This window comes from Camponotus floridanus, unplaced genomic scaffold, assembly GCF_003227725.1.
Source record: "Camponotus floridanus strain SB8 unplaced genomic scaffold, Cflo_v7.5 scaffold263, whole genome shotgun sequence".
Lineage (NCBI taxonomy): Eukaryota > Metazoa > Arthropoda > Insecta > Hymenoptera > Formicidae > Camponotus > Camponotus floridanus.
In genome coordinates this window covers 74804-94841 of record NW_020229396.1, presented here as the reverse complement: position 1 = coordinate 94841, position 20038 = coordinate 74804, and the positions used below count along the sequence as shown (strand labels likewise).

Below are 20038 nucleotides of genomic sequence, written 5' to 3'. Positions count from 1 at the left end.
AAATAGATTATCAAATTAAAAAATGGTAATTTGGAAAAATATCGCGATATTCGAAATGATCATCGACATGAATTTTTTTTTGCAAAATTATTTCTCAAAGTACCAATAAAACTTAGGTAAATTAAATATGCAAATATTTAAAGTATACTTCTATTACAAATTTATATTTAAACCATGCATTTAAAAAAAAATTATTTTTTATTTTCGAAGCAAGCCATGACCACCAGCCCTGAGATATCGTGACGTAGTGACGAGACGTGGTAAAAAAAAACGCTGGTTATAGCTGGATGGAACACGAGACGTTGAGAATCGCTATCGCCAACAAGGCTGCTCTTATCGTAGTTTTCTGAATCAGCGAGATTGTCTCGAATTGAACTGATATTCCCAACCGGAAGTACTTACAAATTTGCATTGAATCGCACCAATCGGACGATCCTTGTTACAACAGCGGTAAGTGTGAAATTTCAACAATTTAAAAAAATTTATTATCATTCATTCACGAAATTCATGAGTATAGAAAAAATTAACGCGTGCAATTTATGCTGCATCTTTTATATATGAAGCGTTTACGAAAACATATTTTGAAAATACATATTTTTAGAGGATTAATTTTTAAGAATTTTAAGATTAAATTTTAAAAGAATTTATATACATTTTACTTTTTATATTTGCATTTTATATTTTATTTTTATTTATTTATAATTAATTTTATATATTAATAATTAATTTTATATATTAATATGTACTATATATATATATATATATATATATATATATATATATATATATGCATTGCTATATCACGAAAATGTAAAAATAACTTTCTATGATTTCAATAGCAAATTCTTCGAAATTTAATCAAAATTAAAATTTAATTAAAATTGATATATTAAAAGCAACAATATATATAAAGAGAAATAATCTTATTTAATTTTTAAATATACATCATCATTACTTACTCACATCATACTTATCATTCGAGAATGATTTTTTAATTATTGAAACAGAAAACTAATTTATGTTTTGAAATAATTATTTCTCTATTAATATAGAAAATGAGTTTCAATCCCATGAAATGGAAAACAAGAACTTTCGTGCATGGTGTTTTAGGCGCTTTGCTTTTTTACATACTATTTGTTTATAAAAAGAAGCATCAAGTGATGTTTGAGGTCACCGTGAATAATTCAAATCCCAAGCATGTGTGGGAATTTGTGGCTGATTTTAGCAACATGAAAAAATTGAATCCAACAATGTAAGTAGGAATAAAATTTAAATATTTTAGAATAGGAATAATATATTTGTTATAAAAAGAAATAAAAAATTAATATATATATATATATATATATATATATATATAATATTTTAAAAAATTTTTTATTTCTTTTCATAACAAGTGGTATACATATATATATATATATATATATATATATATATATATATATATACATATATATATATATATATATAAATTAAATATATAATAAAAAAATATATAATAAAATATATATTTATATATTTTATGTTCGTGCGTACGTGTGTGTATATGTATATGTATATTATAGTATTTTTTTCTCTTTAAAAAACAGAATAACAGTTTTAATTTAAAAAATGAGAAATTTTTTTTACATTACATTTTTTTATATTACATACCTTTTTAATCTTTTTTCTATTAATCACTATCCGTTTGAATTCATATTACAGAGAGGATTTTAATGTGATTGAAGAAAGTGGAAATTATGATCATTGGAAATATTCCGTACAGTATACGGAACATTTAAGTCATTTACCAATGATCCGGAACGTAGCACACGGACACTATGCTGTCAAACCGGATGACAATGGCTACGTCATCAGTTCCAAGCATCAGACATGCTTCGTTTTCAATTTCGGCTGTTGTAAGTAGGCACTATTCATGATTCGTTAATTTTATTTTGTCCTGTGTAAATCAAGAGAAAAACATAGAAATAAAATAATACTTTTGAATGAATAAATATTTAAAAAATTTGGCTAGAAACGACATTATTTCTAAATATATATGAATATTTTATAGAGATGATTTTAAATAATTAATTTTCGAACATTTCATCTTCAATCTTACGTTCAATCAAAACTCTATGATAACATATATTAAAACTCTGCCTAGCACATATTTATTTTTATCCATATTATTACAATTGAAGAAAATCGTATATATTCAAATAAGGCTATTTGCTTTTCAGTGGAGTCTATTTCACAATTCAGATTCGATGCGGATGGAGCGAGGGATACAAAATGTATCGAGACCGTACAGTACGAGTGCCCTATCGTATTTTCACCTTTGTGCTATAGGGAGGTCATGTATCAGCGAGAAGAGATCATGAAGAGACTCAAATTAGAGTTCAAACAATAGAAAGGACAATATTAAAAATATTTCGGTGGATTATATGCATGTACTTATTTTACATTAGAATTGTTTTTCACATAAAAATGAGCGATTGTTACTTTAACTAAACGAGTTATATACATTTTTTTCTCTTAAACAATAATAATACAATACAATAATAATTTGCAAAAAATCCTGTTAATATTGAATTTATATTATTTGGTAATTATTTACTTTAGCAACCTCTGATGACCTTGACATTGAGTTATATTGTCAAGGTCATTGTCCTGAGTAACATTCAAAAGATTTTAGTAGTCGCTTGTTGTTTATTAAAAAGTTATTAACAAAAGAATTTCACAATTTTAATGCTTTTTATCTCTGAAAATATTGATTTGAGAAAAAAAATTTTAAGCAAAAAATAAAACTGAAGAACTCTATAAAAAAAGTTATATGCATTTTTTTCATAAACCTACTATTTTAGTTGTTATATAAAAAAATAATTATTTTAAATACATTTAATACAATTTGAATTTATATAGAATTTAATACAATTTAATACAATTAAAAAATATCACAAATGAATGTGTACACACATACACACACATACGCGGGGGATGCAAGGGGGGTCTTCGGCCCCCTCCCGCAGCCTCCCCACCGATAGGGGACGCAAGAGTTGCGAAGAGTTGAATCGCAATGGATATATGCTGTGAGTTATAAAGCGAGATTCACTTTGCCTATCGGCGGGGTGGTTGCGGGAGGGAGGCCGAAGGCCCCTTTTTCATTTCCCGCGTGTATGTCTTCTTTTTTAATTTTTTATGGCCGTAATTGATCTGAACAACGATCAATATACTCAGGCCAACAACTGGTTTAAATTTTGTCTCTACGGCTAAAGTCTCGTAAGAGGTTAAACTCAAAAAGTCTCGTAAGAGGTTAAACTTAAAAATTCTTGTCTGAAGGACACACACGTAAAACACGTTCGCACCGATTCAAGGCCGGTAACGGTCTCTCGCGTGTATGTGTGTGTCTGTGTACACATACATTTGAGATATTTTTTAATTGTATTAAATTGTATTATATAACAGCTAAAATAGTAGGTTTATGAAAAAAATGCATATAACCTTTTTTGTAGTTTTTCAGCGGCTTTATTTTTGGCTTAAAATTTTTTTTCTCAAATCAATATTTTCAGAGATAAAAAGCATTAAAGTGGTGAAATTCTTTTGTTAATAACTTTTTAATAAACAAGCGAGCGACTACTAAAATCTTTTGAATTTTACTCAGGACAGTGACCTTGACAACATAGGTCAAGGTTATGAGAGATTGCTCCCCTAAAGTAAATAATCAAATAAAATTCGTAAATAAACCTCGATAAACTCAATACCGTTTTGTATAACTCGCTGTGTTAGCAGCTATCGATACCTAATCTAGTATAACCAACGTACGAATATAAAATCTCCGCAATGACAAAGTGACGAGAGAAAAAAAGAAAAGAGAAGGAAAGGTGCTGGGAAAAGATCAACAGTTTATCGAAAACATACCGCAGATGTAAGAGCTCAACGGTGAGAGCGAGTCACGAGAGGAAAGTGTGTGCTTCGAAAAGAAAAAAAAACTTTTATATTTTTATTCAAGTTTCTCGTGAGAGACATACTCGTTGCAGTCATAGCAATTTAGTACGATATCGCTTATACGTTTGTATTTCGGCAACCGAAAACATGTCCAATAAATATGAGACGTAAGTGAAAGTGTTCTCCCTTTATTTCATCGTGTTTCTCCACGGGCGTTTTCGAGGTTAGATATATGTTTGAATATACAGTGAAAATATGTATACGTCAAGATAAATATTTTCATTGTCGCGTAACAATTATCATTTGTCACAAGGCTATCCATTTAATTCGTCTTTATCTCGATAAAAATTTGATTTTTTAACGTAGCAATGAAAGGAACATAGGTATAGTAAGTTAGTTGGATCAGCGATATTGTCAATTCTCTTAGTATTATTTAATATTTGTGATGTATTGATAATCTTTCAGTAATAGTCAGTGTCAACATTTTGTGGCAATTTTTTTTTGAATAATTAAAGAAACCAATATTTTCACTATATTTTAAACATATAGAAGAATTAATATGAAATTTTGACAATATGGCAAATAGTTTCCTTTTTTGTTTCATATTTATTAATATACATAATATAATATATATATATATATATATATATATATATATATAATATATATATATATATATATATATATATATATATATATATGTATATTTTTTTATATTTTTGGCTTACCTTGTGAATTATGATAGCACTTACAGATTAAAGGCTACTGAGGATAGTACAATTGAAGACGAAGAGTCTCAATCAAAAGATAATCAAAAAGTCGAAAAAGGTCCACCAGTGAGTAGTCCAAAGATCTTATTGATATATGAATGTTAAAATAAAACTGATAAGAAATATCTGATAATTAATATCTGTTTAGCCTCCAATAGAAATAAATCCAAATGAGCATAAATTACAATATGCTTATGCACTCTGGTATAGTCGACGTAGTGGGCTTAGCAAACAAACTAGCATACAAAGTTATGTTCAAAATTTAAAGTTGGTTGGTAGGTTTGCAAGTGTAGAACAATTCTGGGGTCTTTATAGTCATTTAGTACGACCATCAGAGCTTACAGCGCATACAGATTTTCATCTTTTCAAAGTTGGTATAAAACCCATATGGGAGGTAAGTATATACTATTCTACTATATTCATATTATATATGTGAAACTTATTATTTATCTTTTCTAGGACGAAGCAAATCAAAAAGGTGGTAAATGGATAGTAAGATTACGAAAGGGTTTAGTATCTAGATGTTGGGAAAATCTTATATTGGCAATGTTAGGTGAGCAATTTATGGTAGGAGAAGAAATTTGTGGTGCTGTTGTATCTATAAGATACCAGGTAAATATTTCCACATTTATTCTTAATTTAGAAACAAAAGATTTTTTATTAACAATGAGTGAGTGAATTTTTTTTGTATAATAGGAAGATGTAATATGTGTATGGAATAAAACAGCATCGGATGTAGCAACAACAGCACGAATTAGAGATACATTAAGAAGAGTGTTACATCTTCCAGCTAGTGCCTCTATGGAGTACAAAACTCATAATGACAGTATGAAGAGTGTACATCGGCTCTAAAGTTATATAATTTTGAAAAAAAGATCTGTTCCAAATCATCTGACAGACTAAGGTAAGATAAATTATATATAAATAATTATATAAACAATTTATATAAAGCAATATTAAAAATGCTTGAAAAACCTTTTTAATCATTGTGTTGTGGTTTTCAAAGATGTAACGGTTCATACCTCCCAGGAGATTACACATTTATTTGACAGAAAATAAATAAAACGTGGAAAGTTTGAAAACATCCATTTGACGATACACTTTATTCACAAGTGTCTCTGTGTTGTAACTTATGTAAATAATGAATTCACATTGATAAAAAATAAATAAATATCCTTATTTCCAAGAAATATAATATAAACAATAATTTTTATATTTTCTCTATTCATATAATTTTATATAAACATATTTCTTATACAAAATTGCTTTTTCTAAAATTGATTTTTTTTCCAAGCTCTTACATATATATAAAATCAAAAATTAAATATGCATTATTTTCCTATTTTGCATTATAATTATGAATAATAGGATTATTTTATTTTAAGTCAATTTTATTATATCACAGACATTGCACAAAGGTGTTATAAATGAAAAAAAAAGAAGAAACCATTCATTGTTATAGATTTTTAATATTTAATTAAAACTTAATTTCAATTTTATATACAAAGGAAGACCCTTATTTACATGAGATCGTATGGTGCAGAATATATAGATGATAATTATGAGTGGAAAAATATAATGATTCTATACACATACAACATAAAGATTTTCAAATAAGTTAATAAAGAATTATTATATATATATAAATATATATATATATATATATATATATATATATATATATATATATATATTCACATATACACATAAACGCATAATTCATACAATAGCATTGGTCTTTCAAATAGACTTAGGTAGAAAATTACCAAACGGAATACGCGTTTGTCATCATATAGACTAAAATTTCCAGACTTTTTAAAATAGGACTATTTAATATAATAGAAATAATTATTATATTATAATATATTTATATATATTTTTATAAAATTATAATTATGATAAAGAAATATTGGTATCTTGGTCGATATAATGTCGAAGTTTAGACTAGAATTGGGTGTATTCCATAAAAAAGAAGGCCCAATATGAAAAAATCTTGTATTAATTGTTTTTATCCTATGATTTTATCCTGTATACAAAGATTTTTATATAAAAAGCTGAGGATTTTATAACCCTAAAACAATATTTGCAACCATACCTATAACAAAATAAATTTAAAATTGTAATATTTTACACACACACACACACACACACACATACACATTCATGCTTACCTAATACAAATGAGAATATCAATTTAAAATTCACAGAAAGATGGAGATAATCAGGCACCCTATGACTTTGTTCTCCTTCAGTAGGTAGAAGCAATCCAATTATGCATATAATTCCTGTGACAAGTGCTACATAATTTGTACCTCCTAAAATATCATTTATATATATAGTTTGCTTTTTAACTTTGTGCTAAAGTAATTATCAGAATTTGAAAGAGAAAGGTTAAGGATCGTGGCGAAGGGTGTTATTACGTAATTAAAATTAGAACATGAATCTAGGACGGAAACTTTATATATTCTTTAATAATTGATAGTAAAAAAAGACATTATCCGTCGAGAAAAAATAATACGAATACAAAAATATCGACAAACGTACGTTTCAATCCAATGCGGATCTTTTTCAAAAAGTCTTTCAAAAAGATCCGCATTGGATCGAAACGTACATTTGTCGATATTTTTGTATTCGTATTATTTTTGCTCGACGGATAAGGTCTTTTTTTTACTATCAATTATTAAAGAATATATAAAGTTTCCGTCCTAGATTCATATTCTAATTTTAATTACGTAATAATACCTTACGTCTTAGCCTTTCTCTTTTATCAAATTCTGATTATTATCTCACGGACCGTTATCCTCTTTTTTGTTTTTAAAGTAATTATTTTCTATAATTATAATTACAATAAATGAATTTGTCTTAGAAACAATCTTATATATGCATTAAAACCATTTTATAATATAGAAATATATATAAAATTTCTTTTGTTTTTTTTTTATTATATAAAATATATCAAACAAATAAAAAAATTTAGACTTGAGTTGAAGTAATTGTAATACATTTACTCACTATCTATTGTCTTGTTTCGTGTTATAAGTGTATAAGATTGCTGTTGCCTATTTTCATTTATTGGAAGCTGTTGGAACATATCTGGATCTGGTGTTGATCTTCCAGCTGTATCTGTTGTTCCAGGAAGAAGTTTAGCTTCAACATCACGTTTACCAATCACCTAACATGATTTGCAAAATTTTAATTTTTTTATAGACTTTCAATGAGTATGTTTTGAAACATAATAAATATTACCTGTTTAGTAGGATATTCTTGCATATGTATCCTGAATTTATCAATTATATTACAGTTATTTGTCAACAATGCTGTATGCCTGACAACAATATCAACGCAGGAACTAGCTTTTATTATGCCTTCTGGATCTACCACTTGATATTTATTTGGTGCAGTACATAAAACTAAAATATTAACATTAAACATACATACATAGACATAAAATTACAGATTCATGTTGGAAAGAGAAAAAAAGATACCTTTAAATTTTACAGGAAAATCATATGGATTATACAAAGTTAACACTTGTTTGTGTGTAGACTGATCGTCTAAATAAAATGTAATGTTTTGTGGAAACACAAAGATTGGTAACTTCCGAGGTGTAGCTACTAATGGTGGTGGCATTGTATTTCTTCAATCTTGAGTTGTCCATATACCTGCAGATACAATATCAATTACAATTGTGTATTTTGTACACTTTTGCACTTCTTTTACGTACTAACAGTAAGAGTAAGATAATTTTGTAAATTTATATCTCTTTAAGCAGAAAATTATATATGTATAATTATATATTAAAACGATTTGAAATATATTTATCAAATTAATTTTTAAAAATGTTGGATCTATAACCTGATATATATATATATAGGGAGCTTATATATTATGCATAGCAGAGTATGACATAAATTATGTAGAATCGTGTATAAAAATATTATAATATACCTGTGAATTTATGTGCTTGGACAATAACAAATACAATCAAGATTTATATAATGACCGAACAATTGATTTTCCAGATTTATACTTGAAAGGAATCCAAATATCAGATAACGCTAATTGCTGTCCGAACAAAATCGTAGTATACAAAGAGACTTCGAATGTATAAAATCAAGTGACATTTCGTTAATTAGACTTCGCGCCGCGAGATCAGGGTTGTGTGTACGTAGAATATTTACAAAAATATTTACAAATGATTAAATTTTCTTTCGATCATCGTTACCAACGAGATACATCGCGTAATGTTGTCTGACAATTCTAATTCGAACATCGGGATCGCGTCTAGATACTTATACGTCATAGGCTACGTTCAGCAGAAAAAGCTGCTTTGCAACCATAGACATAGTAAGGGCCTCCGCACAAGAGCCGATATTCATAGTCCTAGAGAAAAACGTATGTCGTACAAGACCATTGTCACAATGGCCTTGTATGACATACGTTTTTCTCTGCCTTACGTTACATCCACGATTACGACAGACATCTAGTTCTCTGCCATCAGCCTAAGGGCCTCCGCACAAGGTGTTCCGTATCGCATTACGTTACGTTAAGTATAGATCGTAAATTTAACTTCGTACGTAAACTTAAACTTCAGTCAACGCACAGAAAAAATCGTAACGTAGGCCGGTATTCATAGTCCGGTCTTACATTTAAGATCATCTTAAGAATTCCATCAATCAATAGCTATTTGATTCAATAGCATTGTAGCTATTTGATTGGTTGAATGAGTTCTTAAGATGATCTTAAATATAAGTCCGGGCTATGAATACCGGCCATAAAGATATGTCTTTACGTTACGATTTTTTTTGTGCGTTGACTGAAGTTAAAAGATGTTTACGACAATTAATCGGATCTTTGATCGGACTGAGCAGTGGTACTCAGCGATAGACTTCCTAAATTTCCCTAGACTAATCCGGATCAATAATGTGTCTCTGAAGTAATCGAATTAGATTAACAGTCATCGAAAGAAATTGCGGTCGAGCTGATCGAAAAAATGATGAAAAACATAAGAAATTATAGAAGATTTATTATTCTTTATTATTCTTTTAATTAATATATCTTTATTTATCAAATATATAATAATAAACAAATGTATTTTACCAGAATAAGATGTTTTATATAAAATAAGAATAAGTTGTTAATCTAATTCGATTACTTCAGAGACACATCATTGATCCGGATTAGTCTAGGGAAATTTAGAAAGCTATCTATCGCTGAGTACCACCAGAGAGAAACCTGAGAGCGGCCACCAGCCTCGACGGGCACATTTCTCGATGCTTGACGCGCCGTCTGACAAAGTGGACGTGAACTATGTCCATTACGCTCGGTAACGAAACATGGTTTGTGTCTATAATATGGGTTCATGTCCGAATTATTCAGAGATGGACAGTCGGATAAGAATCGATAATTCATCGTTCTGTCTTTGTCTCATCAATGATAGACCACGCGACTGCCACGCGACGAGCTTACGATTTTGCTTTCCCCTTTCTCTCGTCGCGCTTTCACGTTCTTCGTTATGATGTAATAACGAAATGATCTTCACATAATCCTAATTTTTTAAGGGTATTGGCAGACAAGTTTTCCAACTTTGTATGTCCTGTAACAAAAATACAACACATTATGAAAATTACGATTACATGCTTACTTCAAGCTGCCATAGCAATTGGTATACCGAATGTTTGGTAAAAAAAAATTTTTTATGTCAGGCGTGTTGGTTATAATCAATTCGATAAAGTGCTACTTCATAATAGCGCGTAGCAGTGCAAGTAAGATGACTGCTTGTCACGGCGCTGACCCGAGTTTGAATCTCCCTGCTGTCGTTTTTTTTATTTTTATTTTATGAAATAATAAAATAACAAATAATATGTATTGAATTTGGGAGCAGAAAAGGCAAAAAATTAATAAAATAATGACAATTATTGCACAAAAACATACTTGTATTGCCTATCCATGTATTGCATCTTGTATCCTTCTGCATTGGAAATCGGAATAGCCGTTTCCTATGCGAAAATCTCCCATTCTTACATTCTTTACTTTATTTCTGTACACGCACTTATCATAATAACTATCTATAGGGCACTGACTCGACATAGTGATTGTTTATATGCAAAACAAAAAAATATAAAAATAAAATTAAAAAAACTTAAAAATAGAAATAAAAGAGAAATACAACACTTGATAAAAAAATAAAAAAATTACACAACCAACACAATAAAAGCATACACGCACGTACGTGTACACGCAGAAATATTTACAGATAATGTGTCGTGTTATATAAAAGAAACGATAATACGTGTTGCAAAATACACAGATCTTACAGATCGTTAAAAAAATATAAATTTAAAACAATAGAAGAGATCTGTTATGCACAGATAATGAAGTACCGCAGAATCGAACGTCACTTGTAAAGCTCGCTGATTGATTATTTCCAGCGTGTTGTCGCGCATTACTTGTTTCATAGCATCAAATAGCCGTGAAACGACAGTGAAACGTAATTCTTTTATATATTAATAAAAGATTAAAGAATCTGTTTATTGTTAATGTAAAGTTATTTTGTATATCATCATACAAAGAATTAGTTTCACAAACTGATTTATCTATCTTTTTGTTATTATTTTCAAAATTAAATATAATTACATAAAAAATGATTACATAAAATTAATCATCCGAATTATCGATCTCATCAAGACGTGAGCCAGGATGATATTTATCATAAAAACATGAAAAACATAATGTAATACAATATCTAGCGCATTGGATGCTGTATTGTGCTGCTATATGTGTGAGCAATCTTATTAAAACTTTATTTTTTTACAAGAAAATTATTCACATCATTCGATACACTAGATGTTATATTATATTATGTTTTTCATGTCTAACACTAACACGCAAATGCATCAAAGTAAGATATCATTCGCATTGATATGTATATTTTTTTAATTAATTAATTATTTAAAAAATATATAAAATAAAATATTACTATAATAATATGAGAGTTGTAAGCATTTATGAAATACAGATATAATTATTTTAAATAAAAAGAAAAGGTTTTATTAAAAAACATTTTTAATAAATGTCTTTATAATAAATAAATAAATTTGTCTCTATATATTGGGCGCTCGAAGTCGTCTCGAAATCCTATCCGAATTATGTAAAATGTAGCGCGTGAAATATGAGACGGGGCCGACAAGCGATGGAAGGAGACATGAGCTTTACGATAGAAAATCACCGTTCGCCTCATGCCTACCGCCGCGTGATTTGCCATCATTGGTGAGACAAAAGCAGAACGATAAATTATCGGCTCTTGTCTAACTTTCATGTCCATCTCATGTGAATAGTTCGGATATGAACCATAGCTCGGACATGAACCATAGCTCAGATACGAACCATGTATTATTATCGACTGTAATGGATGTAGTTGACGTCCACTTTGTCAGGCGGCGCATTAGGACAATGTGCCCATTAAAGCGAGGTGGCCGCTCTCAGGTTTCTCTCTGGTACTACTGTTCAAAGTCTGATCAAAGATCCGATTAATTGTCGTAAACTCCCAAAGTTTACGTACGGAGTTAAATTTACGATCTAACGTAATGTAATGCGATACAGAACACCTTGTGCGGAGGCCCTAAGGATCTAACCAGACAAACTTGCATAGGTGCATATGCATAACATAAGACCATATGGACCAAGTATATAAGGCCGCAGCACACACTTTTGCATAAGCGCATAATCATAAGCATAAGCAAATTGATTGGTTCATTTTCTTATGCATATATTTGGGAACCAATCAATTTCCTTATGCTTATGGTTATGTGCTTATGCAAAAGTGTGTGCTGCGGCCTTAAATCGCCATAGTGACTTACATAACATAATACTCGATGCTCATTGGTCCATATGGTCTTATGTTATGCATATGCAAGTTTATCTGGATAGGCCCTAAGTATAGTACTACATAGTACTTCCTAGGTTTGTTCGCGTCGCATGCTCCAATGTACTCCAGAAAGCACTTATGGTGCGGTCCCATGATACGGAACGTATGCGCAATGCGGAATTGGCGGAACGAAGTTCGTTCAATCACAGACATTCCGTCAATTACGTTCCGTTGAAATATATTTTCTTATGTCCCATGGAGCGGAAAACGCGGAAGCGCAATTGGTGTTGGCCAATCACAAGATTCTTTCCCATAGATTTTTTTGTTGTCTATATCGGAACAACGTACATTATTGGCTCGCGCAAATTACGCTTCCGTATTTTCCGCTGCATGGGACATAGGAAATACAAATTTATGCGGATCGGATTCACACATATATGTCAAAAAATTCATGAATTTCATATATAACTTTCAAAACTGACAACAACTTAATATTGAATATGGATTCTGAAAAATTGTTTATTATTATTTATGGATTGTTAAGTAAATTAAAACAAAGTTAGTGTATATTTAAAAAGAATGAATTACGCCGTAAGATTATAAAATTATATTCATTGTATATAATTGTAAAAAGAAATGAAAATATTAAAAAACGACGAAAATATTGGATGCGACCTATATTCAGCTTAGAAAGAAGATTCCAACAAGGAGCAAGTGAGAATCTTGTAAAGGAAATGCTGATGAAGACACAGAAAAATATATGGATTATTTTAGAATGGCACCTCAATTATTTGACGCATTATTAGCATTAGTTGGACCATTCCTTGTAACACTCTTATTTAAAATATTTTTTAATAATATTCTTACGGATATCTGCTGTTTCGACATTTTTCATCATACACACAATTTCGAAGTTCTGCACAAAATGTGTATAAAATAGAAACTTGCGGATAGAAATCGGCGGAACAGACGTAAAACAGGTTAAACCAATCACGAGCGTTCCGCCAATTCCGCATTGCGCATACGTTCCGTATCATGGGACCGCACCATTAGTCACAAGTAAGATGGCGGTTACAGCAGATGAGTTCATGTACACCAACGTTCGGTGACACGAACGGATTTGAGGCACTTCCCCTTTTTTTTTTTCTTCCAACCAATCGCATATTACAGTATTATGACAACATGGATTTTGATGCTTTTACTGATTTCAATATTCTAATTAATAATATTATAATTGATAATATTAATGATGAATTTGTAAAACAAAATCTATTACACTTGACTATTAATAATTTTGAAAATGAAAACGATGAAATAGAAAGTGAATATTAAGAAGATGTAGTGTTCTAACCTTGTGTTAATATAATTTCTAAAGATTGGTTTTATTTTAAATTCGCCTTTTTTAAGTTTGTGCACTTTTATTGAATTTTATATAATTTATATTTGCAAATATTGCTGTTAACGCAATTATTGAAATGGCAGGAGGTTTCGTCCGACGAATATCTAGAACATGCATAACCGAAATTGTTCCTTAAGGTCTTTGCACGTACAAAAATTTTAGTCGTAATCATAAGATCGTAAGAAAACTGACAAATCATAGTCGAGTATTCTTTCTGCGATAAAAGAATAATCTTCTTCTTCTTCAGTTAGTGGCACTGGGCATAATGATCCTTGCCCATGCTGCCAGATGACTATGCTGATTTCAAAATTCCAAAAGGCAGTATATAGAATTCCATCAGTCAAAAATCAGTCGTGGACACTATATAGACAGGCCAATTTTGCGGATAAAGGACAAGATAGGAGTGATGACTTCTAGGGTGGGATTTTTTAGTATTGTAAATACATCAAAAGGAGGAGGCGAACCCAGGACCTTCCCAAGAGACTGTAGCAGACGGGCGTGATGACACTCATACAGTGGACAGGACCATAAAACGTGGTTAATATCTTGGCGAAACGATCCACATAAACACCGAGGATGCCGGAAGAGGCCACATCTATGGAGGCTGTAATTTAAATTATAATGGTTAGATCTGATTCTGCTGATAGTGGTAATTTCCATTCTACTAAGATCCAGCTTATGAAACCAGGGTCTTCTCGGAAACGTTGGATACAGAGTAAAATACTGCGTGCCTCTATTTTCTGACTGAGCAAGCAAATACTTTTCGGTTTCCGAAAAGTAGTCTTCCTTAAGAATTGAGTAAAGGTCTGTATGGGGAGGGAGATAGTCTATTCCCTCACCTTTTCGAGCAGCTTCGCCAGTCAGGAAGTCCGCTATTTCGTTTCCTAGGATTCCAGAATGAGATGGAACCCAGATAATGATGACATCTAAATTCTGCAAGAAGGCTGATCTCAATTTGTTTTTCAGTGCAAAGATGAGGTATGAAAGATCTCTGTCCAGCAAATTATTGGACAGAGTCTCCACAACACTGCGGGCGTCGGTGAATATCACAGACTTTTTAATGTCTCTTTCCAAGATGCAATCCAAAGTGTACATAATGGCAATACATTCTGCTGAAAAAATTGAAAAGCAGCCATTTAGCTTATATTTTCGCTGTATATGCATATCAGGGGAATAAAAAGCAGCGCCTAAGTGCGGGAGCGCATTGGATTTGGATGTATCTGTGAAGAAAGTGCATCTGTCCTCGATAATACACGAATAATGCGATTGAAAAACAAGCTGAGGAATTGGAGCAGAAGCGATGTTCTCCACGACAAAAGGTGGAGTATAGTCGACTTCTGGGATAAAAGTTGAAGTCTCATAGAAAAACAGATACAACGGAATCCTTGTAAAGGACGCGATCTTAGATCTATAATCCTTCACAGACCGAAAGGCTCGGTACAAAGGAAATCTATTGAGAAGGTTAGTACGAAAGCCAGATCCGAAGTGATGGAAATGCAGGTCTTGGAGTTTATTGATCAAGATATTTAACGGTGAAAGACTTGATCAAAAGTTTCCGCGCTAAGTAATCGGATCTAAATCGGATTGGTCCAACTCCCGACTCGGCATATACGATGTTACAAGGAGTAGAGTTTCTAAGGCCGATACAATATCTTAAGGCCCTACGAGATACTCTTTCGAAGTTTCTCTAGAGTCTTGTGATATGGAAAAAGGAAGGAGGCATAGTCCGAAGATCCTCTGATTAAAGCCTTGTATATGCCTAATAGCGTTCTTGGGTCGGATCCCCACCAAACTCCTCTCAAGAATTTGATAACGTTAGAGAGTTTATTACATTTATTAATGATTTGCTTAGCATTCAAGGCCCCCGTGAGGCGCGCGTCAAGCAGAACCCCCAAAAATCTAACAGAAGGTACCGCGTAAACATCAAATTCATCCAGGCGGACAGAGCTGCCCGCCGGGATGCTTCTCTTATTTGTGAAAATCACGAGAGAAGATTTAGAGGGAGAAACCTTCAGGCCTCTCTCGGATAAAAAAAGCGAGAGCGCCGTCGCAGACCACTCCAAAGCCGACAAAGAGGACGCGACCTCATCAGAGCGGGCGAACAGAGCGATGTCGTCCGCGAACTGGACCATATGACATCTCCGAGTCAGGACGGTTCCACAGTTTGATAAATAGAGATTAAAGACAATTGGGCTCAAGATCGATCCCTGCGGAATCCCCTATATGAAAGAAGACGCTCCGTTAGACTTCCGTTAACAACGAATTGCAACTCTCTGAGACTAGTCAACTGATAAATAAACCAGCAAAATTTAGGCGGAAGGCCCATGTCGATAAGATGGGAAGTCAGAATAGAGGGGTTAACATTATCAAATGCGCCCTGTACATCGAGAAATAATACACTCGTCGCCTGTTTCAGAATGAATCCCTGGTGAATTTCCGTGCATAGTATACCAAGGATGTCAAGGCATGAGGCTCTTTTTCGAAATCCATATTGAAAGGGTGGGAGAATAAGAGACGACTCTACCCACCAACCGAGCCGGTACAAGATAATCCTCTCAAAGACTTTGAGGAGACACGAGATTAAAGAAATAGGTCGGAATTTGCCAGGCGATGATTTAGGTATTAAGAATACAAGAGAGTGGCGCCAGGCATCCGGAAAGGAGCCTGTATCGAAAATTGAATTAAAAATGTCAAGTAAAAATTGGAGATATTCCATCGGTAGAAGAGAAATTATTTTATTATCAATTTTGTCGTATCCAGGAGATGAATTAATTTTTAAATTACGTATGGATGAGGTTAATTCTTGAATAGTAAAAGGATCGTCGAACATGTTATAAGAGTAATTAAGCGGAAGGTCATCGAGAGAGGAATAAGCCCGGCCAAAAACGGACGGAGGGCAGAGAGAGTATAGTGTTTTGGACAGCCGATGAGTGAGCGGAATTAGAGGAAGGCAAGACACAGGACTCAAAGTGACGAGATCTAAATCGTTTGATGAATTTCCATAAGTAAGAAATAGAAGTTTTGGAGTTGAGTCTACTGCAGAATTCCCTCCAGCCCCTTTTCTTTTCCGCCCTCAACACCTTCTTAGTAATGGCTTCCTGTTTTTTGAATGCGAGATAATTCTGAAAAGAAGGCTGGTTTTTAAAGAGCAAGAGAAAAGAACGTCTGGAGTCAATGGCTAACTGGCATGTTTCATTCCACCAAGGCACTGGGGAGGACAATCTTTTTCCCCTTCTTCGAGCGGAGGGCGATTCCACGGAAGAGGAAGGCCACTGGGAAAGAAGATGGTCTGTAAAAACAGTATATTTGTGGGGATATTGTGTTGACGGGTCCAAAGTCGAGTCATCCAGAATTCGCCTGAGCGCATCCACCGAAGAACAGAGGTTCTCGACAAATCGCTCATCTAATTGCTTAGAGTGCCTGATTCTGTGCGAAAAAAAGGTCTCCTGTCCGGAGGGCGATTAAAAAGAGTGGCAGTCGGAAAGTGATCGCTAAAATAAGTATCGCCAAGAACAGCCCAGTCGCAGAGATCTATAATAGAAGACGAAATAAAGGTTAAATCAAGAGTTGATGATCTTTGTCCTGGTCGCGTCATAAAAGTGGGCGAGCCGTCGTTCAGGCAAGTGAAGGAAGCCTCCACTGCCGAAGAAAACAATAATTCGCCCTCACCATCTGAGGGTCCCCTAATCCATTTGCTGTGGTGTGCGTTGAAATCACTCAATAAAATAACGTATGAAAAGGATCGACAGTAGGAGAACAAAGCATCATATTTCTCCATGGAAAGAGAGCCCAGGGGGTATCTATAAACTAGGGATGGGCAAAAATCACTCGATTATTTGAATATCGATGCTTTTTTTATTAAGGAATCGATTATTTATCCGATGTTTTTATGTTCGATTAATTGTTATATCGATATTTGTTTTTCTCGATGGTACTAAATTTATCACTAGATTTTACTAACAACTTTTCGTAAGGTAGGTTCGAGGATAATACCCTCTGAGAAAATTCGTGGACATTAGCTTCGTAGTTCATGTCCACGTTTTTTTAGGTCCACAGAGGGCGTATCGCTTTCAGGGATCACCTAAGAGCGGGCCATGACACCTCTCATTCTTCTCTCTGCGCTTACGCAAGTTTCGCCGCATGTGACGGCACCATTATATGCTTTTAGGCCGGTATTACGTTTGTCGTACGACATATTTTCTCAGCGTATTGATTGGCTGCTTTCTATGGACTTGAGAAATTTTTTATCCAATAGCCAATCAATACACTTGAAAAATTCGTCATACGACAAATGTAATATCAACCTTAAAAGTAGATAATTTCTGGTATTATCTTATATATTGGTCCTCTTTCATCGACGCCATATGCAGCCATATGCAGCCATATGCAGCCATATATGAATAAACGCAAAAGAACATTAAAATCGAAGGTAATCCAACTTTAAATCCACTTTATTTTTTTAACTATATGCATAAATATTAAATAAAATTAAAAATTCAGACTTATTTTGATAATATTATCTACGCCTGCTTATTAATTCGAGAGTTTTATTTTAAATTAATATTCTAATATTACTATGTTCGCAGCTTAATATTTATATGTATTTCTTGCATTGTATATGTATGCAAGCTTAATATTTATATGTATTTCTTGCATTGTGAGCACATTCGTGCGTACGAGACGGTTTCATAAATGAAAATTGTATAACAAACTTTTTTATATCTTCTGATTAAACATTCTCGAAACTAAGACATATGTAATATATAAACATATTTTAACAATTAAAAAAATTTCAATGCATACAATTTCGTTCGTTTATTTTTATTCATTTTGTTTGTTCACTTTTATTCATTTTCTTTGCTCATGAAATATACGCTGATTTTGTTTCTATGTTACATATAACGAATATTGTTTGATACATATTATTTATGAGATTGATATATATATATATATATATATATATATATATGTGTGTGTGTGTATAAAATTTTTTTTATCTTCTTTTAGAAAAAAAGTTGAAAATTGGAAACAGCTAAGTGCACCTGTCTGCTTGCTCCTTACTTCGCAAATTACCAATATATATATTGCGAAGAAAAAAGGTGAATATTATAAAATGATGGAGAATAAAAAGGAAAAAAAAGCGTTGTTTGAGATTATTTTAAAAAAGAAAATAATACATGTGCGCGTTGTACATTATGTACAAAAATTTTGTACTTAAGTGTACATTATGTAATAAAATTTTGTAGCAGTAAAACGTAGGCAGTCAGAAAATCAACAAATCGGAATTCTTAGGGCCGTGACACACAAAAATACGTAAGTAGTAAGACGTGAGCAGTAAGGAAATCGACCAATCACGATCGAGCAGTAAGGCAGCCATATTAAGACGTAAAAATTCCGATTTGTTGATTTTCTTACTGCCTACGTTTTACTGCTTACGTACTTTTGTAAGGCCACTGGCCTTACGTCTTAATATGGCTGGCTTACTGCTCGATCGTGATTGATCGATTTCCTTACTGCTCACGTCTTACTGTTTACGTATTTTTGTGTGCCACGGCCCTAAGCAAATTGACCAATCACGATCAGGCAGTAAGATAGCCATTTTAAAACGTAAGGACGTAAGGACGTAAAGAAGAATTCCGATTTGTTAATTTTCTTATGTGGGGTCTACAATGCGAGTCGTAGAGTCGTAAGTCATAAGAAATTGACCAATCCCAGTTAAAGTTCAAAAGAATAATCAACTGTGATTGGTCAATTTCTTACGACTTACGACTCTACAACTCGCATTGTAGACCCCGCATTACTGCTTACGTATTTTCGTGTGCTAGGGCCCTTATTGTAGAACAGGCCTACGTCCTTACGTCCTTACGTTTTAAAAAGGCTACCTTACTGCCTGATCGTGATTGGTCAATTTGGTTACTAACTACGTTTTACTGCTTACGTATTTTCGTGTGCCAAGACCTTTAGCTTCTCGCTAATTGAATCACAATGGTTTGGAAACGGTATGTACATTTGCAACGTATTCTGGAACAGTTTCAACATTCTTCAAAGAAATAGCTGTGATTGGTTAATGATATTTAG

The 20038-nt window shown here is 32.4% G+C and overlaps 3 protein-coding genes across 8 annotated transcripts; 2 read left to right on the top strand and 1 right to left on the bottom strand.

Annotated features, from left to right (window-relative positions):
• Nucleotides 1-231: 231 nt before the first annotated feature.
• On the top strand, nucleotides 232-2534 carry LOC112638204. The gene is made up of 4 exons (XM_025409422.1): nucleotides 232-450; nucleotides 1053-1252; nucleotides 1702-1895; nucleotides 2220-2534. Exons 2-4 carry the CDS (start codon nucleotides 1056-1058, stop codon nucleotides 2387-2389), a joined length of 561 nt encoding a protein of 186 aa, XP_025265207.1. The 5' UTR covers nucleotides 232-450; nucleotides 1053-1055; the 3' UTR covers nucleotides 2390-2534.
• Nucleotides 2535-3601: 1067 nt separating this feature from the next.
• On the top strand, nucleotides 3602-5882 carry LOC105253664 (eukaryotic translation initiation factor 4E type 2). Of its 2 annotated transcripts, none has more exons than XM_011261829.3 (6): nucleotides 3602-4091; nucleotides 4679-4760; nucleotides 4843-5088; nucleotides 5154-5306; nucleotides 5391-5598; nucleotides 5701-5882. In XM_011261829.3, the coding sequence occupies exons 1-5, from the start codon at nucleotides 4072-4074 to the stop codon at nucleotides 5544-5546; spliced, it is 657 nt and encodes a 218-aa protein (XP_011260131.1). In that variant the 5' UTR covers nucleotides 3602-4071; the 3' UTR covers nucleotides 5547-5598; nucleotides 5701-5882. The 2 variants fall into 2 exon arrangements, with proteins under 2 accessions (XP_011260131.1, XP_011260130.1); XM_011261828.3 differs by having other exon boundaries at nucleotides 3603-4091; nucleotides 4670-4760.
• A 706-nt stretch (nucleotides 5883-6588) lies between these two features.
• On the bottom strand, nucleotides 6589-9299 carry LOC105253663 (motile sperm domain-containing protein 1). Of its 5 annotated transcripts, XM_011261827.2 has the most exons (6): nucleotides 8643-8881; nucleotides 8180-8356; nucleotides 7941-8104; nucleotides 7707-7866; nucleotides 6866-7009; nucleotides 6589-6789 (listed from the first exon to the last, which is right to left on the bottom strand). In XM_011261827.2, exons 2-6 carry the CDS (start codon nucleotides 8322-8324, stop codon nucleotides 6758-6760), a joined length of 645 nt encoding a protein of 214 aa, XP_011260129.1. In that variant the 5' UTR covers nucleotides 8325-8356; nucleotides 8643-8881; the 3' UTR covers nucleotides 6589-6757. The 5 variants fall into 5 exon arrangements, with proteins under 5 accessions (XP_011260129.1, XP_025265206.1, XP_025265205.1 ...); XM_025409421.1 differs by lacking the exon at nucleotides 8643-8881 and adding an exon at nucleotides 9152-9299 and having other exon boundaries at nucleotides 6589-7009; XM_025409420.1 differs by lacking the exon at nucleotides 8643-8881 and adding an exon at nucleotides 9135-9279 and having other exon boundaries at nucleotides 6589-7009.
• Between the last annotated feature and the right edge of the window lie 10739 nt (nucleotides 9300-20038).

What these genes read in the sequence shown, in the direction of transcription:
- LOC112638204 (XM_025409422.1), top strand. Translation starts at nt 1,056, where the DNA reads ATGAGTTTCAATCCCATGAAATGGAAAACAAGAACTTTCGTGCATGGT. An exon ending in AAAAAATTGAATCCAACAAT is followed by an intron (nt 1,253 to 1,701) that starts GTAAGTAGGAAT and finishes TTCATATTACAG; the next exon opens with AGAGGATTTTAATGTGATTG. An exon ending in CGTTTTCAATTTCGGCTGTT is followed by an intron (nt 1,896 to 2,219) that starts GTAAGTAGGCAC and finishes TTTGCTTTTCAG; the next exon opens with TGGAGTCTATTTCACAATTC.
- LOC105253664 (XM_011261828.3), top strand. Translation starts at nt 4,072, where the DNA reads ATGTCCAATAAATATGAGAC. An exon ending in AAGTCGAAAAAGGTCCACCA is followed by an intron (nt 4,761 to 4,842) that starts GTGAGTAGTCCA and finishes ATATCTGTTTAG; the next exon opens with CCTCCAATAGAAATAAATCC. An exon ending in GTATAAAACCCATATGGGAG is followed by an intron (nt 5,089 to 5,153) that starts GTAAGTATATAC and finishes TATCTTTTCTAG; the next exon opens with GACGAAGCAAATCAAAAAGG.
- LOC105253663 (XM_025409421.1), bottom strand. Translation starts at nt 8,324, where the DNA reads ATGCCACCACCATTAGTAGCTACACCTCGGAAGTTACCAATCTTTGTG. An exon ending in TTTTCCTGTAAAATTTAAAG is followed by an intron (nt 8,105 to 8,179) that starts GTATCTTTTTTT and finishes TTAATATTTTAG; the next exon opens with TTTTATGTACTGCACCAAAT. An exon ending in ACGAAACAAGACAATAGATA is followed by an intron (nt 7,010 to 7,706) that starts GTGAGTAAATGT and finishes ATGATATTTTAG; the next exon opens with GAGGTACAAATTATGTAGCA.